The sequence below is a fragment of the Lepidochelys kempii genome, chromosome 13 (genome assembly GCF_965140285.1).
Source record: "Lepidochelys kempii isolate rLepKem1 chromosome 13, rLepKem1.hap1, whole genome shotgun sequence".
Classification (NCBI taxonomy): Eukaryota; Metazoa; Chordata; order Testudines; family Cheloniidae; genus Lepidochelys; species Lepidochelys kempii.
Window position 1 is genome coordinate 40,827,184 of NC_136392.1, and position 21,843 is coordinate 40,849,026.

The following is a 21,843-nucleotide window of genomic DNA, read 5'->3' on the forward strand; positions in this document are numbered from 1 at the left end:
TTTGTGTGTGGTTGACATTCACGGATTAAAGACGTCATGAGCTGAAATTGCAGCAAATGAGATTTCGGTTGGACAGGAGGAAACACTTCCCAATGTTAAGGGTAGTTAAGCATTAGAACAAATGACCTAACAAGGCGGTGGAATCTCTGTCTTTGCAGGTTTCTATGAACAGGTTACACAAGCACCTGTCATTGATGATCTGCGTAGCACTTAGTCCCACAGCAGTGCAGGGGACTGGACTAGCTGACCTACTGAGGTCCCTGCCCCGCCTATATTTCTATGATTCTATACGTTTGTGAAGGTTCTTTCCCTAGATCTTCAATCATTTTTGAGATTTAAAGCTGAGACTTACAAAGCCACATTTCAGATCCAGACAATCAGTTCCCATTAATTTTAATTTTATTTATAAAATGAATTTCCCCCTAGACATGTTATTTCAACTACATGAAATGTTTTTCTCTAGGTCCCTCACCTTTCATATCCATCCTCCCACAGGACCTACACTGTACATGAATCCTCTCAATCAAACTGTGGGGTCAGCGTTCATTCTGCTGGCTTTTCCGGTCACCTCAGAACTGCAGATGTTCCTCTTTGTGGTCCTGCTGCTGCTTTACCTGCTCACCCTCGTGGGGAATATGCTCATCATTTCCGTCATATGGTTCCATCATTGCCTGCACACTGCCATGTATTTCTTCCTCAGCAACTTATCCTTCCTGGACATCTTGTTCACCTCGGTCATTTCCCCTACAATGCTGGTCAGCCTCCTTTCAGATAGGAAGACCATCTCCATCACTGCTTGTCTGGCCCAAACCTTCTTCTTCATCTTCCTGTGCACAGTGGAGTTTGTCCTACTATAGATATAGTATACTATAGATATACCTCTATCATATCCCCCCCTTAGTCTCCTCTTTTCCAAGCTGAAGAGGCTAGGACTTTTCAGCTTGGAAAAGAGGAGACTAAGGGGGGATATGATAGAGGTCTATAAAATCATGAGTGGTGTGAGAAAGTGAATAAGGAAAAGTTATTTACTTGTTCCCATAATATAAGAACTAGGGGCCACCAAATGAAATTAATGGGGAGCAGGTTTAAAACAAATAAAAGGAAGTTCTTCTTCACTCAGCGCACAGTCAACCTGGGGAACTCCTTGCCTGAGGAGGTTGTGAAGGCTAGGCCTATAGCAGGGTTTAAAAGGGATAAATTCATGGAGGTTAAGTCCATTAATGACTATTAGCCAGGATGGGTAAGGAATGGTGTCCCTAGCCTGTGTTTGTCAGAGGGTGGAGATGGATGGCAGGAGAGAAATCATTTGATACCTCTTAGGTTCACTCCCTCTGGGGCACCTGGCATTGGCCACATTGGCGGACAGGATACCGGGCTCAATGGACCTTTGGTCTGACCCAGTATAGCCGTTCTTATGTGCTTACTGAAGGTGATGTCCTTCAAAAGATATGTAGCCATCTTCAAGCCCTTATGCTACACAGTCATTATGAATGGCAGGGTGTGCTCCAGGCTTCTCCTTAGCTGTTGGATGGTAGCTTCTCTATCCATGCTTGGTCCAACCATAGTGTACACCAGGCTACCTTTCTGCAGCCAAGAACTAGACCATTTATTTGGTCTTATCAACCCTCTGCGAAAAGCTTCCTGTGTCGACACCAGCTACCTCAAAATGCTAGACTTCATTCTCTCCTCCATTGTATCATGGAGCTCCTTAACATTGACCATAGAGTCCTACACCCACATCATAGCCACTATCCTTAGGATCCCCTCCGTCCAAGGGCCCAAAAAAGCCTTTTCCACTTGCGTCTCTCACCTCACCGTAGTAACCCTTGCCTACGGGAGTTCCATTTTTCTGCATGTCCGACCGCAGCACAACCAATCCTTGGCTTCTGAAAAAGGAGCTTCTCTGCTCACTGAGGTGGTGATACCCCTGTTGAACCCTTTCATCTACAGCCTCAGGAATGATAGAGTTAAGGAGGTCTTGAGAGATGCTGTAGTGAGGCTTATGGGTTGCTCAAAGAAGGTCAGTCCTTGAAACTATTCATTTTAAAAAGAGATAAAATGGTATATAAAGTCCAGGTAGGTCTGAATTAAATTGCCTTGTTTTCAAGCATGACCCAGGCCCTTGCAGGAAAAGCTACAAAGGAATTTAGGGGCTAGATAACATGAGATTTAGACACCTAAGTCCAATATTTAGGCCCCAAAGAGCTGCTCAAAACCTCTACTCCACTGTCACCTAAACCTGGACTCACCTGAATTCCCTGGGTGCCTAAATTCCTGCTGATGAAGTCTCCATGGTGTTTAAGTTTCTGTCCATGGGCATGTGCAAAACTGCCTACATTCTGTTGTAGCTACACTGCTCACTGCCTAAACCCCAGTGAGATTCTCAGGGCGTGTCTACATTACCTGCTGGATCGAGGGGCAGCGATCGATCCAGCGGGGGTCGATTTCTCGTGTCTAGTCTAGACAGGATAAATTGACCACCGTGCACTCTCCCGTTGACTCCGATACTCCACCAGGGCGAGAGGCACAGGCGGAATCGATGGGAGAGCGTCAGCCATCGACTTACCGCAGTGCAGACACTGTGGTGAGTAGATCTAAGTACATCGACATCAGCTATGTTATTCACATAATATAGATGGATCCCCCCCTGAGTGTAGACCAGACCTCAAACTAGTTGCCTTTCATAATTCCTCTTCGTGCCTTCCTACATCTTTAGGTGCCTAAATACCATTGAAAATCTGGCCCTAAGTCTCCTTTTGCCTCAGTTCCCCATCTGTACAAAGGGAAGAGTCCTTCCTTACTTCATAGTGATGTTATGACCATAAATACATTACACATTGAGAGGGGCTGAGATTCTGTGGTAGTGGGGGGTCAGATAAGTACCTTGGATAGGTTCTCAGCTAGGGACCACCCTATCACCTAGTCTGAACTCCTGCATTTCTAGACTTGGCAGAATTGGAATTTTTTAATCTTTTTATAATTTCGATGGTTCATATCAATGTTCTTATTGTCACTTTTTAAAACTTTGACTTTTAAAATTTTCACAGTTGGGGGAAATGATAGTGGGGGGGTCAGAGAATATTTTTTTTAAGGATTGTAGACTTTAAGATTCAAAAACTTGAAGCTTGTTAAGCGTTAAAGCACAAATTGTCCACATCTTGTGTCAAAATGTACAAAGCAAATATCTTGACATCAAAATCTGTTCTCAAACAGCATTTTTCTTACTGTGCTTAACTGTAAATGTGGATTATTAGTGATGGAAATTTTTTTTTCATTTATATAGTGAAATTCACATTCATTTACATTTATCCATAAAACTTAAAGGTTTCCAAATCTATGTATATTACAGGCCAGATGCTTAGATGCCTTTCATAATCCCACTTGGAGCCTTCGTACATCTTTAGGTGCCTAAATATCTTTAACAATCTGGCACTCAGCTCCCTTGTGCCCCAGCTCCCTGTTTGTAAAATGGGTAGGGGGCATTGTGAGGATAAGTACATTAGCCTTGGCAAGGTGGTCAGATACTGTAGTGCTGGTGGGGGGAGAGAGAAACCCTATGGACAGACCTTCCACTAGTGTATACTGATTAACACCTGCAGGAGTTCTGTGCTGTAAATCCCCAGCAAGCGGAGCCCCAGGGAATTACTCAGTGCTTCTACTGAGGCGTCCCAGGGCAAAGAGGCACTGAAAAGGGGATGCCACGCTACTGAGAGTCACTTAGAACTGAGGACAGAGACAGCCACTTAAATTCCAGATTAGGGAGAGCAATTCTGAGACCGAGACTACAAGTAAACAGTCAGCATTGACATAGTCCCTGGTTGCAAAAACCCTGGCCTTGCGATCTCTCTCTCTCTTTGATTTAAAGGCAGAAAGAGTCACTGGACATTTCAACACTTCAAGCAAATCTGAAGATCACTCATCCGATGGAGAAGGGATTGTAGAACTGTCTTGAAAGTAGGAAGTTAGCGGTCAGGAGCCGGGAGTAGAATAGGAGTGAGGTGTAATGTTAGAGAGAGACAGACCTGCCAGGGAGATATCAGTTCATCTGATATTTCGACTGTACCGATTGTCTCAGAATTCCAGACCTGGATTGACAGTGGATAACTCTCGTGCGTTCCTGTATCAAAGAGGGAAGAGTTACTAATGCCAGGTTATAACATCTACCTGACAGAACCTTGGCAGTGTGAGTGAATTTGTAACTGTTGTATTTTGTTAGCTCAGTTTATAACTTTACTCTGTTTTATTTAAAACAATGAATTTATGGATCTGAGTGGAGCTAAATTCACATCAGCTGAGGAAACGACCTGTAGCAATTAATACTCAGATCTATCAAAAGATGATTCAAAAGCATGTGCAAATTCATCCCTCTGTATTTCAAGAGAAGTAAATACCAAAATTACTTACAATGTCTGAAACACTAATAAAGGAAATTCTGATTAGGATCCTATTTAATATCACAAGCAGCCCTGTCGTACAGTCCCACTCATCCATTAAGCCAGCTCTCTCTTAATTAGTTTTAAGACTTTAAGTGTAATGGAGAGAGCAGGACAAATTTATGAGTGGGTTTGTATGATGGAGTTGGTTGTGATGGTGGGGGAGCAGGGCTCAGTAGCCCTGTGGGTCCCTTCCCATTTATGTATTGAGTTCATGGTCATGATTCAGGATTTCAGCTGGTCACTTGTGGGAGGTCAGGAAGGGATTACTCTCCACCTCACCCCACAATGTATTCTTTTTTATGTTTGTTTTTCTTTGATTCCTTGCATACCACAGTTCAGAGAATTTCATGTTCTGGCTACTGCAGTGGATGGGAATATTTTTTCCCTCTGATATGTAAGTCAGACTAATTCCTTGAAATACAGCATACCTCTTAGGTAGCATATCTCAGAGGCAGATTTTAAAGGACATTAGCCACCTAGTGGGATTTTCGAAAGCAAGACATGCCAAACTCGCACTGATTTCATCTTTTGGTGCCCAAATAGCTTTAACAATCAGACCCTGAGTGTCAGTTTAGACATTTCAAGTAATGCCAAATTTGGGTGTTGTAAAAGGTTTAAAAGTGTGTGTGTGTGTAGGATGGTGGGGTTATATAAAGAATAGGGAGCATCAAAAGGGACAGTCGGTTATTTATATTTTCTTTAGCACAGCAGTCAGGATCAATATGTTGACTCAGAACCACAGCTGGATTAAATTGCAATAGCTCAGTTGAACTCAGTGGGGCTACAGCAACGTACCCCAGATAAGAATGAGGCTAATTGCTTGTCTTTTTTTGCTGTGTGTGTGTGGGGGGGCCTATAGGCCTTGCATTCCATATATACCTAAAACTCCCCGGGTGATCTTGGGAAAGTCACTTGGCCTAAGCTGTTCCCATCTGTAAAATTCAGATAATACCTCACACGGGTGCTGTAAGAATCCACCAGTATTTGAAAGAATCTCCGATACAAGAGTAATAAGGCCCATGTGATTCTTATGCAGCAAACGTGGTCATTTTTTTTTGTCAAGGTCAAAGTTCCTTGGTCAAGGTATAGTTAAGGTTTGCATCCCATAGGGAAAAAAAATAACAATAATGATAATAAGTAAATAAAAAGCTTTTGGGGTGCATTCAAAAGTGTCTTGTGGTCTAGATTGGGCCCACAGTCCACCTACTGACTGTATAGTGTCTAGAAAACAGGGTAACAGTTCTGTAAATAGTTGGTCAGCTCTCTAGTTGTGCTCGCTGTGTTCTAAGAAAGCAGTGGGAGGAACTGTACATATGTAGCCTGGCTTTCCTTGTTTGTGAATATCAAACAAAGACATTTATTTGGGGACCAGCTCTTTCTTCAGGTTTCATTTGTTATATAATCAGCAATAGACAGATCGAACTAGTTAGCCTGGGAAACCATGTTCTCTGCCAATCTCAGAAATTCTCTATTTCCTTCATTAGCTTGTGAGCTTGCCATACCTTGAGTGTACATCTTTTCTGTCTCATAGGCCTCCAGAACATTGTGGTTGAATGTGGTATAACCTGCTGGTTAGGCACTAGCCTAAAATGGGAGGCACCCGATTAAAATGCTGGCTCCAAGTAAGGCAGAGCAGGGATTTTAATCTTGTCCTCATGTGTTCTAACACTGTACCCTACACACTGGGCTCTAGGTTGGAAAAGAGTGATCTCTACAACTGCCCAGAAATGCAGAATGAAAACAAACATTGAAGCCCTAAATTGAAATTGTTTTCTAGCTGGCATCTCACTTTCTTCCCCTATCCTGGTACCAGATTACATACGTGTTTCAGACACTATTTTTTACTGCGCCTCCCTCACACACAAACTCCCTGTGTGATCTTGGGAAAGTCACTTCTTCTAAGCTGTTCCCATCTGTAAAATTCAGATAATACCTCACACAGCTGCTGTAAGAATCCACCAGTATTTGCGAGGTTCTCCAATACGAGAGTGACAAAGGCCCCATGTAATTCCTGTGTACTTTGTAGAAACAGGGTAAGATCTCTTTAAATAGTTGGTGAGCTCTCTCTAGTTGTGCTCGCTATGGTCTGAGATTTAGAAGGCACCAGAAAGCACTGAGAGGAGCTGTGTGTGTATAGCCAGGTGTTGCTTGTTTGTGAATACTGAGCAAAGACAATTATTTGGAAACCAGCTCTTTCCTCAGGTTTAATTTGTTATATAAAATACAGTGGACACATCACCTTAGTTATCCTGGGAACTCATGTTCTCTATCAATCTCACTAATTCTCTGTCTCCTTCCTTAGTGTGTGATCTCAAGTGTTCAGCTTTTCTGTCTCACAACCCTCCAGAACATTGTGGTTGAATCCATAAATGTGATAGATAAAGATTCATGCTCTTATTTTTTTATTGTTGCTCTTTCTACAGGGGAAACTGAAATCGGAAATGGAGGAAGCAAATGAAACCACAGTGGCTGAATTCATGCTCTTGGGGTTTTCCGGAGTTCGTGACAAACGCCAGATGTTTCTCTTCTTTGTTCTTTTACTGACCTACTTGGTCACACTAACCGGGAACTCATTAATCATTTTCATAGTGTGGGTGGATCACCGACTCCACACACCCATGTACTTTTTCATCAGCAATCTGTCCTTCTTGGAGATCTGGTTCACCTCGGTCACAAACCCCAAGATGCTGTTGAACTTTCTCTCAGACAGCAAAACCATCTCATTCCTTGCCTGCATGGCCCAATCCTACTTCTATTTCGCCCTGGGAGCTGTGGAGTTCATCCTTCTCATGGTCATGTCCTTTGACCGCTATGTTGCCATCTGCCACCCGTTGTGATATGCTGCCATCATGAAACAGAGACTCTGCATTCAACTAGTTTTTGTTTTTTGGGTGGGAGGTTTCCTGGTTATAAGTTTACGGATGGTCCTGGTGTACCAGCTGAGATTCTGTGGCCCAAATTTGATCAACCATTTCTTTTGTGACAGCACCCCCCTTTTCCAACTCTCCTGCACCAATACCCAACTAATTAAGAGGGTAGATTCCATTTTGCAGCCATCCATAGTGTTGACTTCATTATGTTTAACCATGATCTCATACGCTTCCATCTTCTACTCTATCCTGAGAATCCCATCTGCCACTGGGAGGCAGAAAGCCTTTGCCACCTGCGCTTCCCCTCTAAATGTTGTAGTGATGGCCTATGGAAGCTGCTTTGTTTTGTATGTCAGGCCCACAGGATACTTATCTCTGGAAATCAACAAAGGGGTGGCTCTGGTGAACACTGTAGTGTACCCATTCCTCAACTCCTTCATCTGTAGCCTCAGAAACAAGAGTGTTAAACTTGCCCTAAGAGTTGCTTTCAGTCATAACAGGACAAAGTTGTTCCCCAAGTTGTGTTGTGCTTCTTGATGGAGGCAAGACATGTAATACTAATAATTAGAAAAGCATAAATCAGTGTTGCAACATGTAGCCAAATTCTGTGCAATAGCCTCTTCTGCATCTGCTTTTTTTTTAAAAAAATAAAGTTTGGTCAAGTCTATTGTTTGGGGAATTAATTTCAAATTCTTTTGAAAAGAGCTGGACTAGGAAACACTGGATACCCAGGTGTATGGCTCCACAGAACAGACACAACATTGACAGAAGCAAGTTACACTGAGTTTACAACCACTAAGTGCCTCATAATCATTGATGGGTTTTATCTTCACAGTCTCACCCCCCAGCTTCTATAGATGGTAAAATGAGGCACAGAATAGATTAAGTGCCTTGCCCAAATGTACCCATGAAGTAGTTAATTTGGTCTGGAATTTTCAAATGAGCTTTTATTTTGGATTCAATGGTAGTGTGGTGCCTTACTCAGGCTTCTTTGAACATCTCAGCCTAGTTTCTTATCTCTCCATCTTACTTCTGGTTGGAAAGTTTTTAATTAAGGCCCAGATCCTTCTCAATAGTTCTAACACTTAGTGCTATGTTGTCCATTTTGTAGTTGTGCAATTGTTTTTTCCTCCTTCCTAAGTGTACTGACTTGTAATTGTCTCTCTTGAATTTCCTCTTGTTGATTTCAGACCAATCCCCTAATTTGTCAAGACTATTTTAAATTCTAGTACTGTCCTCCAAAGTGTTTGCAACCCCTCGCAGCTTGGTGTCATCCATAAATTGTATAAACACTTGTGACAGGGTCGGGCCAGATGGCTACAGGAGAGTAATAGAAGGCAGATATATTAGCCCCAGGTTAAGTAGGTCCCTTTTCCCTGGGTAAGGTAACAGGGAAGGTTCCAGAACAATCAGGAACCTTCTAGAGACAATTCAGACAGACAGGCTGATTAGAACACCTGCAGCCAATCAAGAAGCTGCTACAATCAATTAAGGCAGGCTAATCAGGGCACCTGGATTTACAAATTTCAGAGTAACAGCCATGTTAGTCTGTATTCGCAAAAAGAAAAGGAGTACTTGTGGCACCTTAGAGACTAACCAATTTATTTGAGCATAAGCTTTCCTGAGCTACAGCTCATTTCATCGGATGCATACTGTGGAAAGTGTAGAAGATCTTTTTATATACACACAAAGCATGAAAAAATACCTCCTCCCACCCCACTCTCCTGCTGGTAATAGCTTATCTAAAGTGATCACTCTCCTTACAATGTGTATGATAATCAAGTTGGGCCATTTCCAGCACAAATCCAGGTTTTCTCACCCCCCCCCTCCTCCCACACACACACACAAACCCACTCTCCTGCTGGTAATAGCTTATCTAAAGTGACCACTCTCCTTACAATGTGTATGATAATCAAGGTGGGCCATTTCCAGCACAAATCCAGGGTTTAACAAGAACATCTGAGGGGGAGGGGGGTAGGAAAAAACAAGGGGAAATAGGTTACCTTGCATAATGACTTAGCCACTCCCAGTCTCTATTCAAGCCTAAGTTAATTGTATCCAATTTGCAAATGAATTCTAATTCAACAGTTTCTCGCTGGAGTCTGGATTTGAAGTTTTTTTGTTGTAATATAGCAACTTTCATGTCTGTAATCGCGTGACCAGAGAGATTGAAGTGTCGGAGAACAGGAGGAGTTGACCTGGACTGTGGGTTCATGAAAACAGCCAAACTGAGGGCTGCTGTGAAGCTCAAAGGTGAGCAAATCCATCAATAAGTGCAAGACCCATCAAGGTAGAGGAGGAACTTTTTCACACACTCCATTATCCAAGGCATTAATTAAAATATTGAGTAGTAGTGGACCAAGGACTGATGCCTGTGGGACCCCCACTAGATATGAACCATTCATATCTACTCTCTGCGTATGGTCTTTAAACCAGTTTTGTACCCAGCTGATAGTAATTTCATCTAGACCACATTTCCCTAGCTTGCATATGAGACTGCCATGTGGGATTGTGTCAAAGGCATTGCAATCTAGATAAATCACCTCTACAGCCTCCCCACATTCATTAAGCCCGTAACCCTCTCAAAGAAGGCAATTAGGTTGGTTTGGCATGATTTGTTCTTGACAAATTCATGCGGGCTATTCTTTATAATCCTACTGTCCTCTAGGTGCTTACAAATTGATTGTTTAATAATTTGTTCCAGTATCTTTCCAGGTATTTAAGTTAGATTCCCTGAGTCCACCTTGTTTCCCATTATAAAGTTTTTACTATGTTTACCCTTCTCCAGTCCTCTGGCAGACTGCAGAATCAGGAGTCCAGATCTCCATAGTGGCTTGGAAAGTCTCAGCAACAGGGCCTAATAGATATACCTGAGATTTCATCACTCAGAGAAAAATTGTAGAACCCTGTAATCTTCCTAGATTATAACTATTGGTATGTAATGACAGTTCAGGCAAGCATGTCCTGCCATAAGTCTCTGATGCCATATAAACTTTAAATATTACTGCAATAATACAGTTGTCCTGACTTGGTGTTGCTTATCTTTGGATAGAAGTCTATTCTCTCGTCTTCTTTAGTAGTGGCCTCCAAGATAATACGGCTCTCAAGCCTCTACTGGAACAATAATCTAACCTTTCCATTTGATTTGGTAAAGAGAATGTCATTCTGGCCCATCTCAATATCAAGAAATTCACACAGAAACATGGTATAACACAGGTACAGATGCTCACCTCTTTTTGACCGAAAATACTGATTTAGCAACACTGACAGGGTTTGGAAGTTTCATGCTGGTTTCACTGAATTGGGTCAGCCACATTTTCACTGCAGCATTTTCCACCTGAAATGTTTCAGTTTTTCTGAGCAAAACAATGTCTCAAAATTTTCTTACTTTTATTTTAAAAAAACAGAAACATTTTCAATGGTCAGAACGGAAACGAGGCGTTTCAGCTCTGTCACGGGGCACGCGAGGATTTGGGGGGTTTTACTTTTGCATTCACCAAAAAAAGAAAAAAAAAATTGGTTCAACCTCAAAACACTTTTATTTGTTTTAATTGCAAGTCACATTATTCACTCAGCTACACCCACAAACACACCCTGATTTCCTTAGGATTTTCAAAGATTCCTAAGGGATTTGAGCACCTGAATCCCCTGGGAGCTCTGTGCATAACTTCCTTAGGCTCTTCTGAAAATTGGAGCCATTAAAAAGATGGCAATTTTTGTGTTCAATTTGATCACATACCTCAAGGTGTCCTATGAGATTTCTTGCCTCTGGTAATTTCCCACTGGCTCTGCCAGAGCTCAGGTGAAGTCACGGCACTTTCAAAACCTTATTTGAAGAGTGGCTGAAGGTAAAGTTTATTTCCCAGATGGACAGAGGCAACATGCTGGGAAGAGCAACAGAGATGGAGAAAGCAATTCAGCGAAAGAGAGAGAGAGATGGTTATTTCATTTCTAAATGACAGCATCCGTTCCTCAACCAGTCTGAAAAGGTAAAGAAATGTAACGAAGGTATGCTATTCCTATTTTCTGATGTTCCACAGTTCATAAATTCGTAGATTAGAAGGCCAGAAGGGACCATTTTGATCATATTGTCTGAAATCCTGTGTAAAACAGGCCAAGAACTTCACAGGAAAAACTCCTGGAACAGAACTTTTAGGGAAAAAAAAATCCAATCTTCATTTAAAAATGGTCAGCTATCAGGAATCCACCACAACCCTTGGTAAATTGTTACATCGTTGATTATACTCACCGTTAAAATTTACACCTTATTTCCAGTTTGAATTTGTCTTGCTTCAACTTCCTTCCAATGGCTAATGATATGTGTTTCTCTGCTACATAGAAGAGTCCATTTGCTCCTCATGTCCGTACTTTGGACTCTAACCAAGTCACCAGGCTCTTAAACTTCCCTTTGCTAAGCTGAATAGATTGAGTTTCCTTGAGTCTATCACTAGAAGGTATATATAAGTGGGACTTTAGCTACTACATTTATGTCACTGCTCTACAAAAGGGGTATAAAAAGAATTTAGCAAGGAATACAGAGTGGTGGAGCAACAGAATGTAGTAATGACATTCAGTCTATGTTTAGATTATTGAAGAAAAGGTTCAGAGATGACTCTGTGGTGTACAAATGCCTACATGGGGAAAAGATTTCTGATAGTAGAAGATTCCTTAATCTAGCAGAAAAAAATATCCCATGGTTGGAAGCTGAAGTTAGACAGATTCAAACAAGAAGTAAGGTGCACATTTTTAAGGGTGAGAGCTATTAAGTATTGGGGCAATTTACCTAGAGATGTGGTGGATATTCCATCACGTGAAGTCTTTACACTGAGTTTGGATGTCTTTCTAGAAGATATCTTCTACTTCAACCACAAGTTGTGGGCTAAATGGTGAAATTATTAGATACAATCAAATGGTTTATGGGATGTTGAGGGCAGATTAGATCTTTGTTTGGCAACTGATGAGTTGTGTGCCCTGGGAGGCAATTGGGGGTAAATTTTTATTATAATTCTGATGCAAAGAAAATAAAGTTTCCTGATTAAATTAGAGGTCATTAAAAGCGTAAAAGTTTCTGAGCTCAAATGTAGCAGTTGTATTAAACAGGCTTATCATCGTTATCACTGATAAATATAGGTTTCAGAGTAACAGCCGTGTTAGTCTGTATTCGCAAAAAGAAAAGGAGTACTTGTGGAACCTTAGAGACTAACCAATTTATTTGAGCATGAGCTTTCGTGAGCTACAGCTCACTTCATTGGATGTATACTGTGGAAACTGCAGCAGACTTTATATACACACAGAGATCATGAAACAATACCTCCTCCCACCCCACTGTCCTGCTGTGGGGTGGGAGGAGATAAACAACCCCTTTATCTACAGCCTCAGAAACAATGTATACCTTCAGATCAGCGGCACTGCTATGGGTACCCGCATGGCCCCACAGTATGCCAACATTTTTACGGCTGATTTAGAACAACGCTTCCTCAGCTCTCGTCCCCTAACGCCCCTACTCTACTTGCGCTATATTGATGACATCTTCATCATCTGGACCCATGGAAAAGAAGCCCTTGAGGAATTCCACCATGATTTCAACAATTTCCATCCCACCATCAACCTCAGCCTGGTCCAGTCCACACAAGAGATCCACTTCCTGGACACTACAGTGCTAATAAACAATGGTCACATAAACACCACCCTATACCGGAAACCTACTGACCGCTATTCCTACCTGCATGCCTCCAGCCTTCACCCTGACCACACCACACGATCCATCGTCTACAGTCAAGCTCTGCGATACAACCGCATTTGCTCCAACCCCTCAGACAGAGACAAACACCTACAAGATCTCTGTCAAGCTTTCTTACAACTACAATACCCACCTGCGGAAGTAAAGAAACAGATTGATAGAGCCAGAAGAGTTCCCAGAAGTTACCTACTACAGGACAGGCCTAACAAAGAAAATAACAGAACGCCACTAGCCGTCACCTTCAGCCCCCAACCAAAACCCCTCCAACGCATTATTAAGGATCTACAACCTATCCTAAAGGATGACCCAACACTCTCACAAATCTTGGGAGACAGGCCAGTCCTTGCCTACAGACAGCCCCGCAACCTGGATTTAAACTTTGAGAGTGGTCAGTTTGGATGAGCTATTACCAGCAGGAGAGTGAGTTTGTGTGTGTGGTTTTTGGGAGGGGGGTGAGGGGGTGAGAGAACCTGGATTTGTGCAGGAAATGGCCCAACTTGATTATCATGCACATTGTGTAGAGAGTTGTCACTTTGGATGGGCTATTACCAGCAGGAGAGTGAATTTGTTGGGGGAGGGAGGGGTGGAGGGTGAGAAAACCTGGATTTGTGCTGGAAATGGCCCAACTTGATGATCACTTTAGATAAGCTATTACCAGCAGGACAGTGGGGTGGGAGGAGGTATTGTTTCATATTCTCTGTGTGTATATAAAGTCTGCTGCAGTTTCCACGATATGCATCTGATGAAGTGAGCTGTAGCTCACGAAAGCTCATGCTCAAATAAATTGGTTAGTCTCTAAGGTGCCACAAGTCCTCCTTTTCTTTTTGCGAATACAGACTAACACAGCTGTTACTCTGAAACCTAGAATTATTCAGTCTCTCTTGAAAGTGCTGATCCGTCACATGCTTGAGAGAAATGGGTAATTATCCACAGATCAGACACATCACTCATAGTAGCAGGTCAAGCTTCTTTCACAAATTTTAACCAGACACATGCTAAGCACTTAGTTATTCTTTCTGGCTCTGGTCTCTGGGCATTCACAGCACCCTGGTGGAAGAGGAAAGCATTGTCCTGGTTTCAACAAATAGAAAACTGAGGCTATGAGGGTATAAGAAATGAATTGCCCAATATATGACAAAAGGTCTGTGGCTGTGCTTGGATTTGGAGTCTGGCTGCTGAGTACAGGGTCTTACCAATTCAACGGGCCAATAGCCCGTCCCGCACAGGTAAATACTCAGAACCCAGGTACAGCCTAGCTCCAGTTTCAGACTCTCGTTATTTCTATCATTACATGTGGAGTGTTAGTCATGGTATGGAGGTTTCTAAAATACCGAATGAATTACTAGAGAGAGGTTCTTCAACTATTGAGCCTGGTGGTTAGGCTACATGCATGGGATGTGAAAGACCAGTTCAACTCCCAGCTTCAAATCAGGCCATCGAGTGATTGGAACCCGCATCTCCCGGGTACCAGACATGACCCAATCCATTGGGCAGTAGGGACAGAGCTGAGCTCTCTAGGGTGACCAATAATACTGCACTGGAGGAGAGGAACCGTTTCACACACAATGTCAAAAGCTCTCAGTTTCATTCTGATGCAGAAGAAAAACACACTTTGAAATCATAAAATGGAATTCAAAAGTTCCGACTAGAATCTCTCTCCTTCCCCCCCCTTTCCTTTCATTGCCATGGTAAAAGATAAATACCGGAGAGGGAGAGGAATTATTTAAGCTCAGTACCAATGTGGACACAAGAACAAATGGATATAAACTGGTCATTGGGAAGTTTAGCCTTGAAATTAGACGAAGGTTTCTAACCATCAGAGGAGTGAAGTTTTGGAATAGCCTTCCAAGGGAAGCAGTGGGGCAAAAGACCTATCTGGCTTTAAAATTAAACTCGATAAATTTATGGAGGAGATGGTATGATGGGATAACATGATTTTGGCAATTAATTGATCTTTAAATATTCATGGTAAATAGGCCCAATGGCCTTTGATGGGATGTTAGATGGGGTGGGATCTGAGTTACTACAGAGAATTCTTTCCTGGGTATCTGGCTGGTGAATCTTGCCCACATGCTTAGGGTTCAGCTGATCGCCATATTTGGGGTCAGGAAGGAATTTTCCTCCAGGGCAGATTGGAAGAGTCCCTGGAGGTTTTTCGCCTTCCTCTGTAGAATGAGGCACGGGTCACTTGCTGGAGGATTCTCTGCTCCTTGAAGTCTTTAAACTACGATTTGAGGACTTCAATAGCTCAGACATAGGTGAGAGGTTTATCGCAGGAGTGGGTGGGTGAGATTCTGTGGCCTGTGTTGTGCAGGAGGTCAGACCAGATGATCATAATGGTCCCTTCTGACCTTAATATCTATGAATCTGAGATCAACGAAGCATTCAGATGCACCAATTTTTACAGTGCTTTTCTGTTTCACCTCTAGTTACAAGTGTTGAAAAAAAATCACTTGGAAAGATGGAACGCAAATAATTAATCCCAAGAAAGAATGTGCTGAAATAGACTTTGCTTTTACTGTTTAAAACTAAATATTCCCCCCAACCTCCCATTCCCACAGCGTATCAGAAAACATTTTAACTGATTAATCATCCTGAAAACATTTTCTCTGCTGTGGCGAAAAGGCCCCTGCCGGCAGCTCAGCACTTCCTAGCACCACGCGGGGCATTGGCCTCAACCTTGACTCAAAGGAAACAGCAGCCTGTTCTGAGCCAAGCGCACAGCGGCCTGACACACGTCGTCCCGTAGTGATGTCCGTGGGATCAGTGCTGACTCAGAGAGGAAATCCGCCCCCCGTTTCTGGCAGCACAGTGAAACCTCGCATTTTGCCCTAACTTTCCTAGTCCCCCAGAAGTGTCGGGCTGTGTAGCCCATAGGGCTAGCTTAGCCTTTATTACCTTCAACTGTAATGCAAGGAACCGACAGGCCTGTGTCCTGTAAGACATTAGCTTCAGAAAGTTAGCATCAGTGTAGTGACATGTGATAGGCCGGTAACCTTTGGCATAGATCAGTGGTCGGACAGATACCCTCCGATTTGGGGGGATTTGGGCTAGCTTGCTCAATGGCAGGAGTTGGAACTTAACGGTACATGGCAACAGCAGGAACATGCAAGTAATAACTGTAAACTGGCTTAAACAAGAAGTGACAGGTATCATAATGGGCTAAAATGGCATTAATATGTATGAATATGTTAACCTGTAGAATAAGTCCACCTCAGTGTTATGTGGCTGAGGAAGTTAGATTTGGGCATAGATGCTTGAGCATTAGCGTGAATATTCACAATCGTGCCCAGGCCTTACAATAGGGCAGACCACCGTGGGGAGAGTTCGTTTTCTGGGCGTAGCCACCATTTGACCCTTCAGCTCTATTGTTATCTACCATCAGTCTTCGGCATTGAGGAACCTGGGCCATCGGACTCATTTGGCACACCAGAGACAGGGCTGGTCCTTCATCTCTCATCACCAAGCATAGGCGCCGACCCCGTGGGTGCTCTGGGGCTGAAGCACCCACCGGCAGCTTCCCGCCCCCCCGCTCCAGCTCACATCTGCCTTCGCCTCCTCCCCTGAGCATGCTGCGTGCCCGCTTTTCCCCCTAGCTCCCAGCACTTGCGCCGTGAAACAGCTATTTTGCACGGCAAGCGCTGGGAGGAGGGGGAACGCAGTGCAGTCGGGGAAGAGGCGGGGCCGGGATTTGTGGAAGGGGTGCAATAGGGGCAGGAAAGAGGCAGAGTTGGGGTGGGGACTTTGGGGGAGGGGTTGGAATGGGGGCAGGGCAGGGGCAGGGAAAGGGTGGAGTCGGGGCGGGGCCAGGGGCAGGGCCAGGGTTGTGGGGGCGCGAGCACCCACCGGTGCCGGGGAATGTTGGTGCCTATGTGACACCAGGTCCTCAACAAAGGGTGTAAGTAGGCAGATTTAAGAGCTCGTGCCGAGAATGATACCACAGATATCCCCAATATGGTGCTACTTCTATCTTTTTATGTGGCTCGGAGCTTTTCTGGCTTTGTTCATTATTCTAATAAAGAGCTATTATCTTTACCATACGCCCCAAGGCTCCCAACAAGATATTGAACTTGTTGGGTTTAATTCTATGTAGCCTGATTCTTGGGACAAGAACCTTATGACCTTCTGATCAACTGCCAAATAATACAAATATGATTAATCTTTAAAAGAGTCAGGCAACAGCTGGAAGGGACCTAGCTCACCTAATCCAGCCCCCTGTACTGAGGGAGGCCCAAATAAACATCACCCATCCCTCACCAATGTTTGTCCAACCAGTTCTTAAAATCTCTAGTGGTGGGGGTTCCACATCCCCCCTTGGAAACTATTCTAGTGCTTAACTGTCCTTATAGTTCGGTTAGAAATTAGGGAAATCATTCTAAATCTCCCTTACTGCAGACTGAGCCCATTACTTCTTGCCCTACCTTCCGTGGACACGGAGAACAGATCATTATTCTCTTTATACCAGCCCTTAACACATTTGCAGACTGTTAAAAGGTCCCCCTTGCTCTTCTGTTCTCAAGACTAAATATGCCCCACTTTTTAACCTTTTCTCATAGGTCAAGTTTTCTAAACCTTGTTTTCATTTTTGTTGCTCTCCTCTGGCCTCTCTCCAATTTGTTTCAGAGTAACAGCCGTGTTAGTCTGTATTCGCAAAAAGAAAAGGAGGACTTGTGACACCTTAAAGACTAACCAATTTATTTGAGCATAAGCTTTCGTGAGCTACAGCTCACTTCATCGGATGCATCTGATGAAGTGAGCTGTAGCTCACGGAAGCTTATGCTCAAATAAATTGGTTAGTCTTTAAGGTGCCACAAGTCCTCCTTTTCTTTTTGCAAAGATCTTAAGTAGCTTGGAAAAATCTAAGCCACAGTGTGGACAGGGCCTAATAGATGTACCTGGGATTTCATTACTCAGAACAAAATTGTAGAACCCCGTCATTTTTCCAGATTATTGCTCTGTGTGAGTGATGAATGTTCAGGTAAGCCCATCTCATACCGAAGCTCCTACACCACATCAAATGCAATAAAACCACTACAATAAAATCTACAATAATGCTACAATGTAGCAAAAATGCTACAATAAAATCACTAGTCTTGACTAGTGATGCCTATCTTTGGATGGAAGTCTAGTCTCTGTCCTTCCTTAACCTTGGCCCCTAAAATGATACTGTTAGCAATCTTGTATTAGAAAAAGAGTCTAACTTTCCTATTTCATCTGTTAAGTGGAACGTTATTGTGGCACATCTTAACATCAAGGGCGTCCCACCAAAACCTGGTGTAAAACATACAAATGTTCATAAATAGGAGGGAAGGGAAATTTTTCTGTTGAAACTCTTTTTGGTCGAAAATGCTGATCGACAATACTGAAACATTTTGCAAGTTTATGTCGGTTTCGCTGAGTTGTGTCGACCGTTTTATAAAAAAATCAAACCATTTTACTGCGGCACTTTGACAATACAAATGCCGTGGGGGCTCTTTAGTGCAAGACAACTTTTTTTGTTTGAAAATTTCCTTTGCTTTTGTTTGTTTGGAAAACCTTTTAAAATGGCCCAACCTGAAACAATTACATATCAACGTGTTCATTTGACCCAACACAAATTTACTGTTTCTGTTTAACTTTTTCATTCACGGCAAATTCTTTAAAAACATTATTTCAACCCGAAACAATGTTCCATTTTTTAAATGGCGAGCTTACTGAAATAGCTTTTATTCACACAGCCCTACTAAGAAAACCCACATTAATTTGCCAATCTGTCGGGTTAAGAACATAATCATTAGCCATGTTTGGAAAAGGGTCAATAATTTTGTGAATGTTTGAGGGAGATGTTCTTGTTTCTTTTCAGAGCATGATTACAAATTCTGATTAAAAATAATAAAAAAACAAAATTTTGAACGTTCAAAAAAAGATGAATTCATCTTCCTATTCTGCCTTAAAATTTTGGGGTAGGATTTTTAAAGATTCCTAAGTGTTTGAGCACCAGAATCCCAGGGAAAGATAATGGGAGCTCTGCACCTAACTACTGTAGACTTTTTGAAAATCTTAGCCTTAAAGAAGATGACTATTTTAGGGTTCAATTTGATCAGGTAACTCAGGATGTCCTGTGAGAGTTCTTGCCTCTGGTAATTTCCTATTGGTGTTGCCATGGCTCAGATTAAATGATTGCACTTTCAAAACCTTATTTAATGAGTGGGTGAAAGCGAGACTTTCCCCCAGATGGACAGAGGAGGAGAGATGGCGAGAGAGCAATGGCTACGGAGAGAGAGATTCAGAGAACAGAGCTGGTTTTTTTTATTTTTCTAAATGACAGCAGCCGTTCCTCCACTGGTCTGAAAAGGTAAATATATAAAACGGCTATTCATACGCTTTGGTGTTCCATAGTTCATTTATCTGTAGAATAGGAGGGACCATTGTGATAATCTAATATGATTTTCTGTGTAACACAGGCCAGAGGACATCTCAGGAAAAAGTTCCCAGAGTATAGACAAAAGTATAACAAGATCTAATGGCTGGGAGTTGAAGATAGACAAAGTCAGACTGGACGTAGTGTCTGTTTTTAACAGTAAGGAGAATTGCCCATTGGAATAACTTAGCAAGGGTGATGTGGTGGATTCTCCCATCCCTGGTCATTTTGAAATCAAGATTGGATATTTTCCTAAAAGGCAGGCTCTCGTTCAAAAGGAATTCTTTTGAGGAAGTTTTGTGGCCGGAGTTAGACAGGAGGTCAGACTAGATGATCACAGTGGTCCCTTCTCACCTTGGAATCTGTGAATCTATTATGGTGGGTGTTGTGGGACGAACACCAAAAAGAACATATGCTGCTGGGTGCTCAGAGACAGAAGTTTAGACCCTGGAGGGAGGCTCCACCTAAATGGCTTATTCGGATTTTTTTTTTCGATGAGAATGGTCATCGGTTTTCTCCAGAGAGGAGAGGGAGCAGAACCACAGAGAGGATGTGGGAGCTGGACCCTGACCAGGAATGATGCATGGCCATGCTTTGATAAGATCAGGGTCTCCCTAGAGATGCAGGAAGTGGAAGGGTCACTGAATGCTATATTTATGTTTATGTTTAGCCTGGTTAAATAAAAGTATAATGGTTTTTCAAACCCAGAAATCAGAGGAGTAGTATCGATAGGCTTGGAAGAGACCTGTAAGGTCCTTGAAATAGAGGAAGGAAAACAGCCAGGATCATGGAATATTTACCGGCGAGTGTCTGGAGAGCAATATCAAAGGAGTATAAGGCCAGTAGTATCAAACCGGAGACACTGCTGTTGAATCAGAGAGGGGCAGCTCATGACAAGTGAGAGGATTATCGGAGGAGTTTCAAGGTAAAATGCTATGATGTCTGTTAGTCAAGAAATCTGACTAGAAAATCAAAAGGGTCTCATCTGAATTTAAAATGTATGAATCTGTGAAAATGGCATGCTCTCATTTTCACTATCTATTTGGGCATAAGCTTTTGTGGGCTATAACCCGCTTTGTCAGATGCATCTGATGAAGTGGATTATAGCCCATGAAAGTTTATGCCCAAATAGATTTGTTAGTCTCTAAGGTGCCACAAGGACTCCTCATTGGTTTTGCTCATACAGACTAGCACGGCGACCACTCTGAAACTTATTTTCACTGTAACTCTTTCCACAGCCAAGGCAGACATTGGACATGGCGGAAAGAAATGAAACAGCCGTGTCTGAGTTCATCCTAGTGGGATTTTCCAGTCTTGGTGAGAAACTGAAGATTTTCCTCTTCCTGGTTCTTCTCCTGATCTACCTGATCACAATAACGGGGAATGTGGTCATCATTTTCATAGTGTGGGGGAATCCCCGACTCCACTCTCCCATGTACTTTTTCATCGCCAATTTGTCCTTCTTGGAAACGTGGTTCACCTCGGTCACAAGCCCTAAGCTGATGCTGAACTTTCTCTCAATCAGCCGAAGCATTTCATTCCATGGCTGCATGGCCCAGTCCTTCTTCTATTTTGCTTTGGGTGGTACAGAGTTAGCCTTCCTCGTGGTCATGTCCTTTGATCGCTATGTTGCCATCTGCCGCCCTTTGCAATATGCCACCATCATGGAGCAGAGATTCTGCATCCAGTTAGTTCTTGGTACATGGGTGGGAGGTTTTATGCTCATGAGTTTACGGATGCTCCTGTTTTTGAAGTTGAGTTTCTGTGGGCCGAATGTGATCAACCATTTCTTCTGTGATAACACACCCCTTTTCCTACTGTCCTGCTCTGACACCAGTGGGGCTAGAAGGGTGGATTCTATTTTGATCTCAATTTTAGTGCTGAGCTCATTAGGCCTAACAATGTTGTCATATGTGAGCATCTTATTTTCTATTCTCCGAATCCCAACGGCCACAGGCAGACAGAAAGCTTTTGCTACCTGTGGCTCCCATCTCACATCTTTGGCAATTGCCTATGGAAGCTGTATTGTGTTGTATGCCAGGCCTTCAGGAAGTTTTTCCTTGGATGTCAACAAAGGGGTGGCTGTGCTGAACACTGTACTGTACCCTTTCCTCAACCCCTTTATCTACAGCCTCAGAAACAAGACTGTGAAACTCGCCCTGAGAGAAACGTTTAGGTTGGGTACTGAAAAGTTGCTCCCCGATCTGTGACATGCTTCCAAATAGATACAAGAAAAGCAACAGAAAGATAATGCAAGGGTGTGAATCAATCCACTAATCTGAAGTCCAATTTTGTGTAATACTCCTTCCTTCACATGTATTTTCTATAAATAAATGTTCAGTTAATTCTATTATTCAAGAAAATAATTAGAATAATTAAACCTTCCTTTAAAGTGCT

At 42.8% G+C, this 21,843-nt stretch overlaps 3 protein-coding genes across 3 annotated transcripts; all 3 read left to right on the forward strand.

Annotated features, from left to right (window-relative positions):
• The first annotated feature begins 509 nt into the window (after positions 1 to 509).
• On the forward strand, positions 510 to 2,032 carry LOC140896801 (olfactory receptor 6M1-like). Its single transcript, XM_073308820.1, has 2 exons — positions 510 to 847; positions 1,420 to 2,032. Exons 1-2 carry the CDS (start codon positions 510 to 512, stop codon positions 2,030 to 2,032), a joined length of 951 nt encoding a protein of 316 aa, XP_073164921.1.
• Positions 2,033 to 6,877: 4,845 nt separating this feature from the next.
• On the forward strand, positions 6,878 to 7,843 carry LOC140897086 (olfactory receptor 6M1-like). The gene is given in 1 exon segment (XM_073309382.1): positions 6,878 to 7,843. A coding segment is annotated over 1 exon segment (966 nt).
• A 9,522-nt stretch (positions 7,844 to 17,365) lies between these two features.
• On the forward strand, positions 17,366 to 21,656 carry LOC140896802 (olfactory receptor 226). Its single transcript, XM_073308821.1, has 2 exons — positions 17,366 to 17,375; positions 20,725 to 21,656. Exon 2 carries the CDS (start codon positions 20,880 to 20,882, stop codon positions 21,654 to 21,656), a length of 777 nt encoding a protein of 258 aa, XP_073164922.1. The 5' UTR covers positions 17,366 to 17,375; positions 20,725 to 20,879.
• Positions 21,657 to 21,843: the final 187 nt, after the last annotated feature.

Bases quoted from the DNA above. Each gene is read 5' to 3' on its own strand.
- LOC140896802 (XM_073308821.1), top strand. From the start codon at position 20,880: ATGTACTTTTTCATCGCCAATTTGTCCTTCTTGGAAACGTGGTTCACC.
- LOC140896801 (XM_073308820.1), top strand. From the start codon at position 510: ATGAATCCTCTCAATCAAACTGTGGGGTCAGCGTTCATTCTGCTGGCT. The intron at 848-1,419 runs CCTACTATAGAT...CGTTCTTATGTG, and splicing joins CTGTGCACAGTGGAGTTTGT to CTTACTGAAGGTGATGTCCT.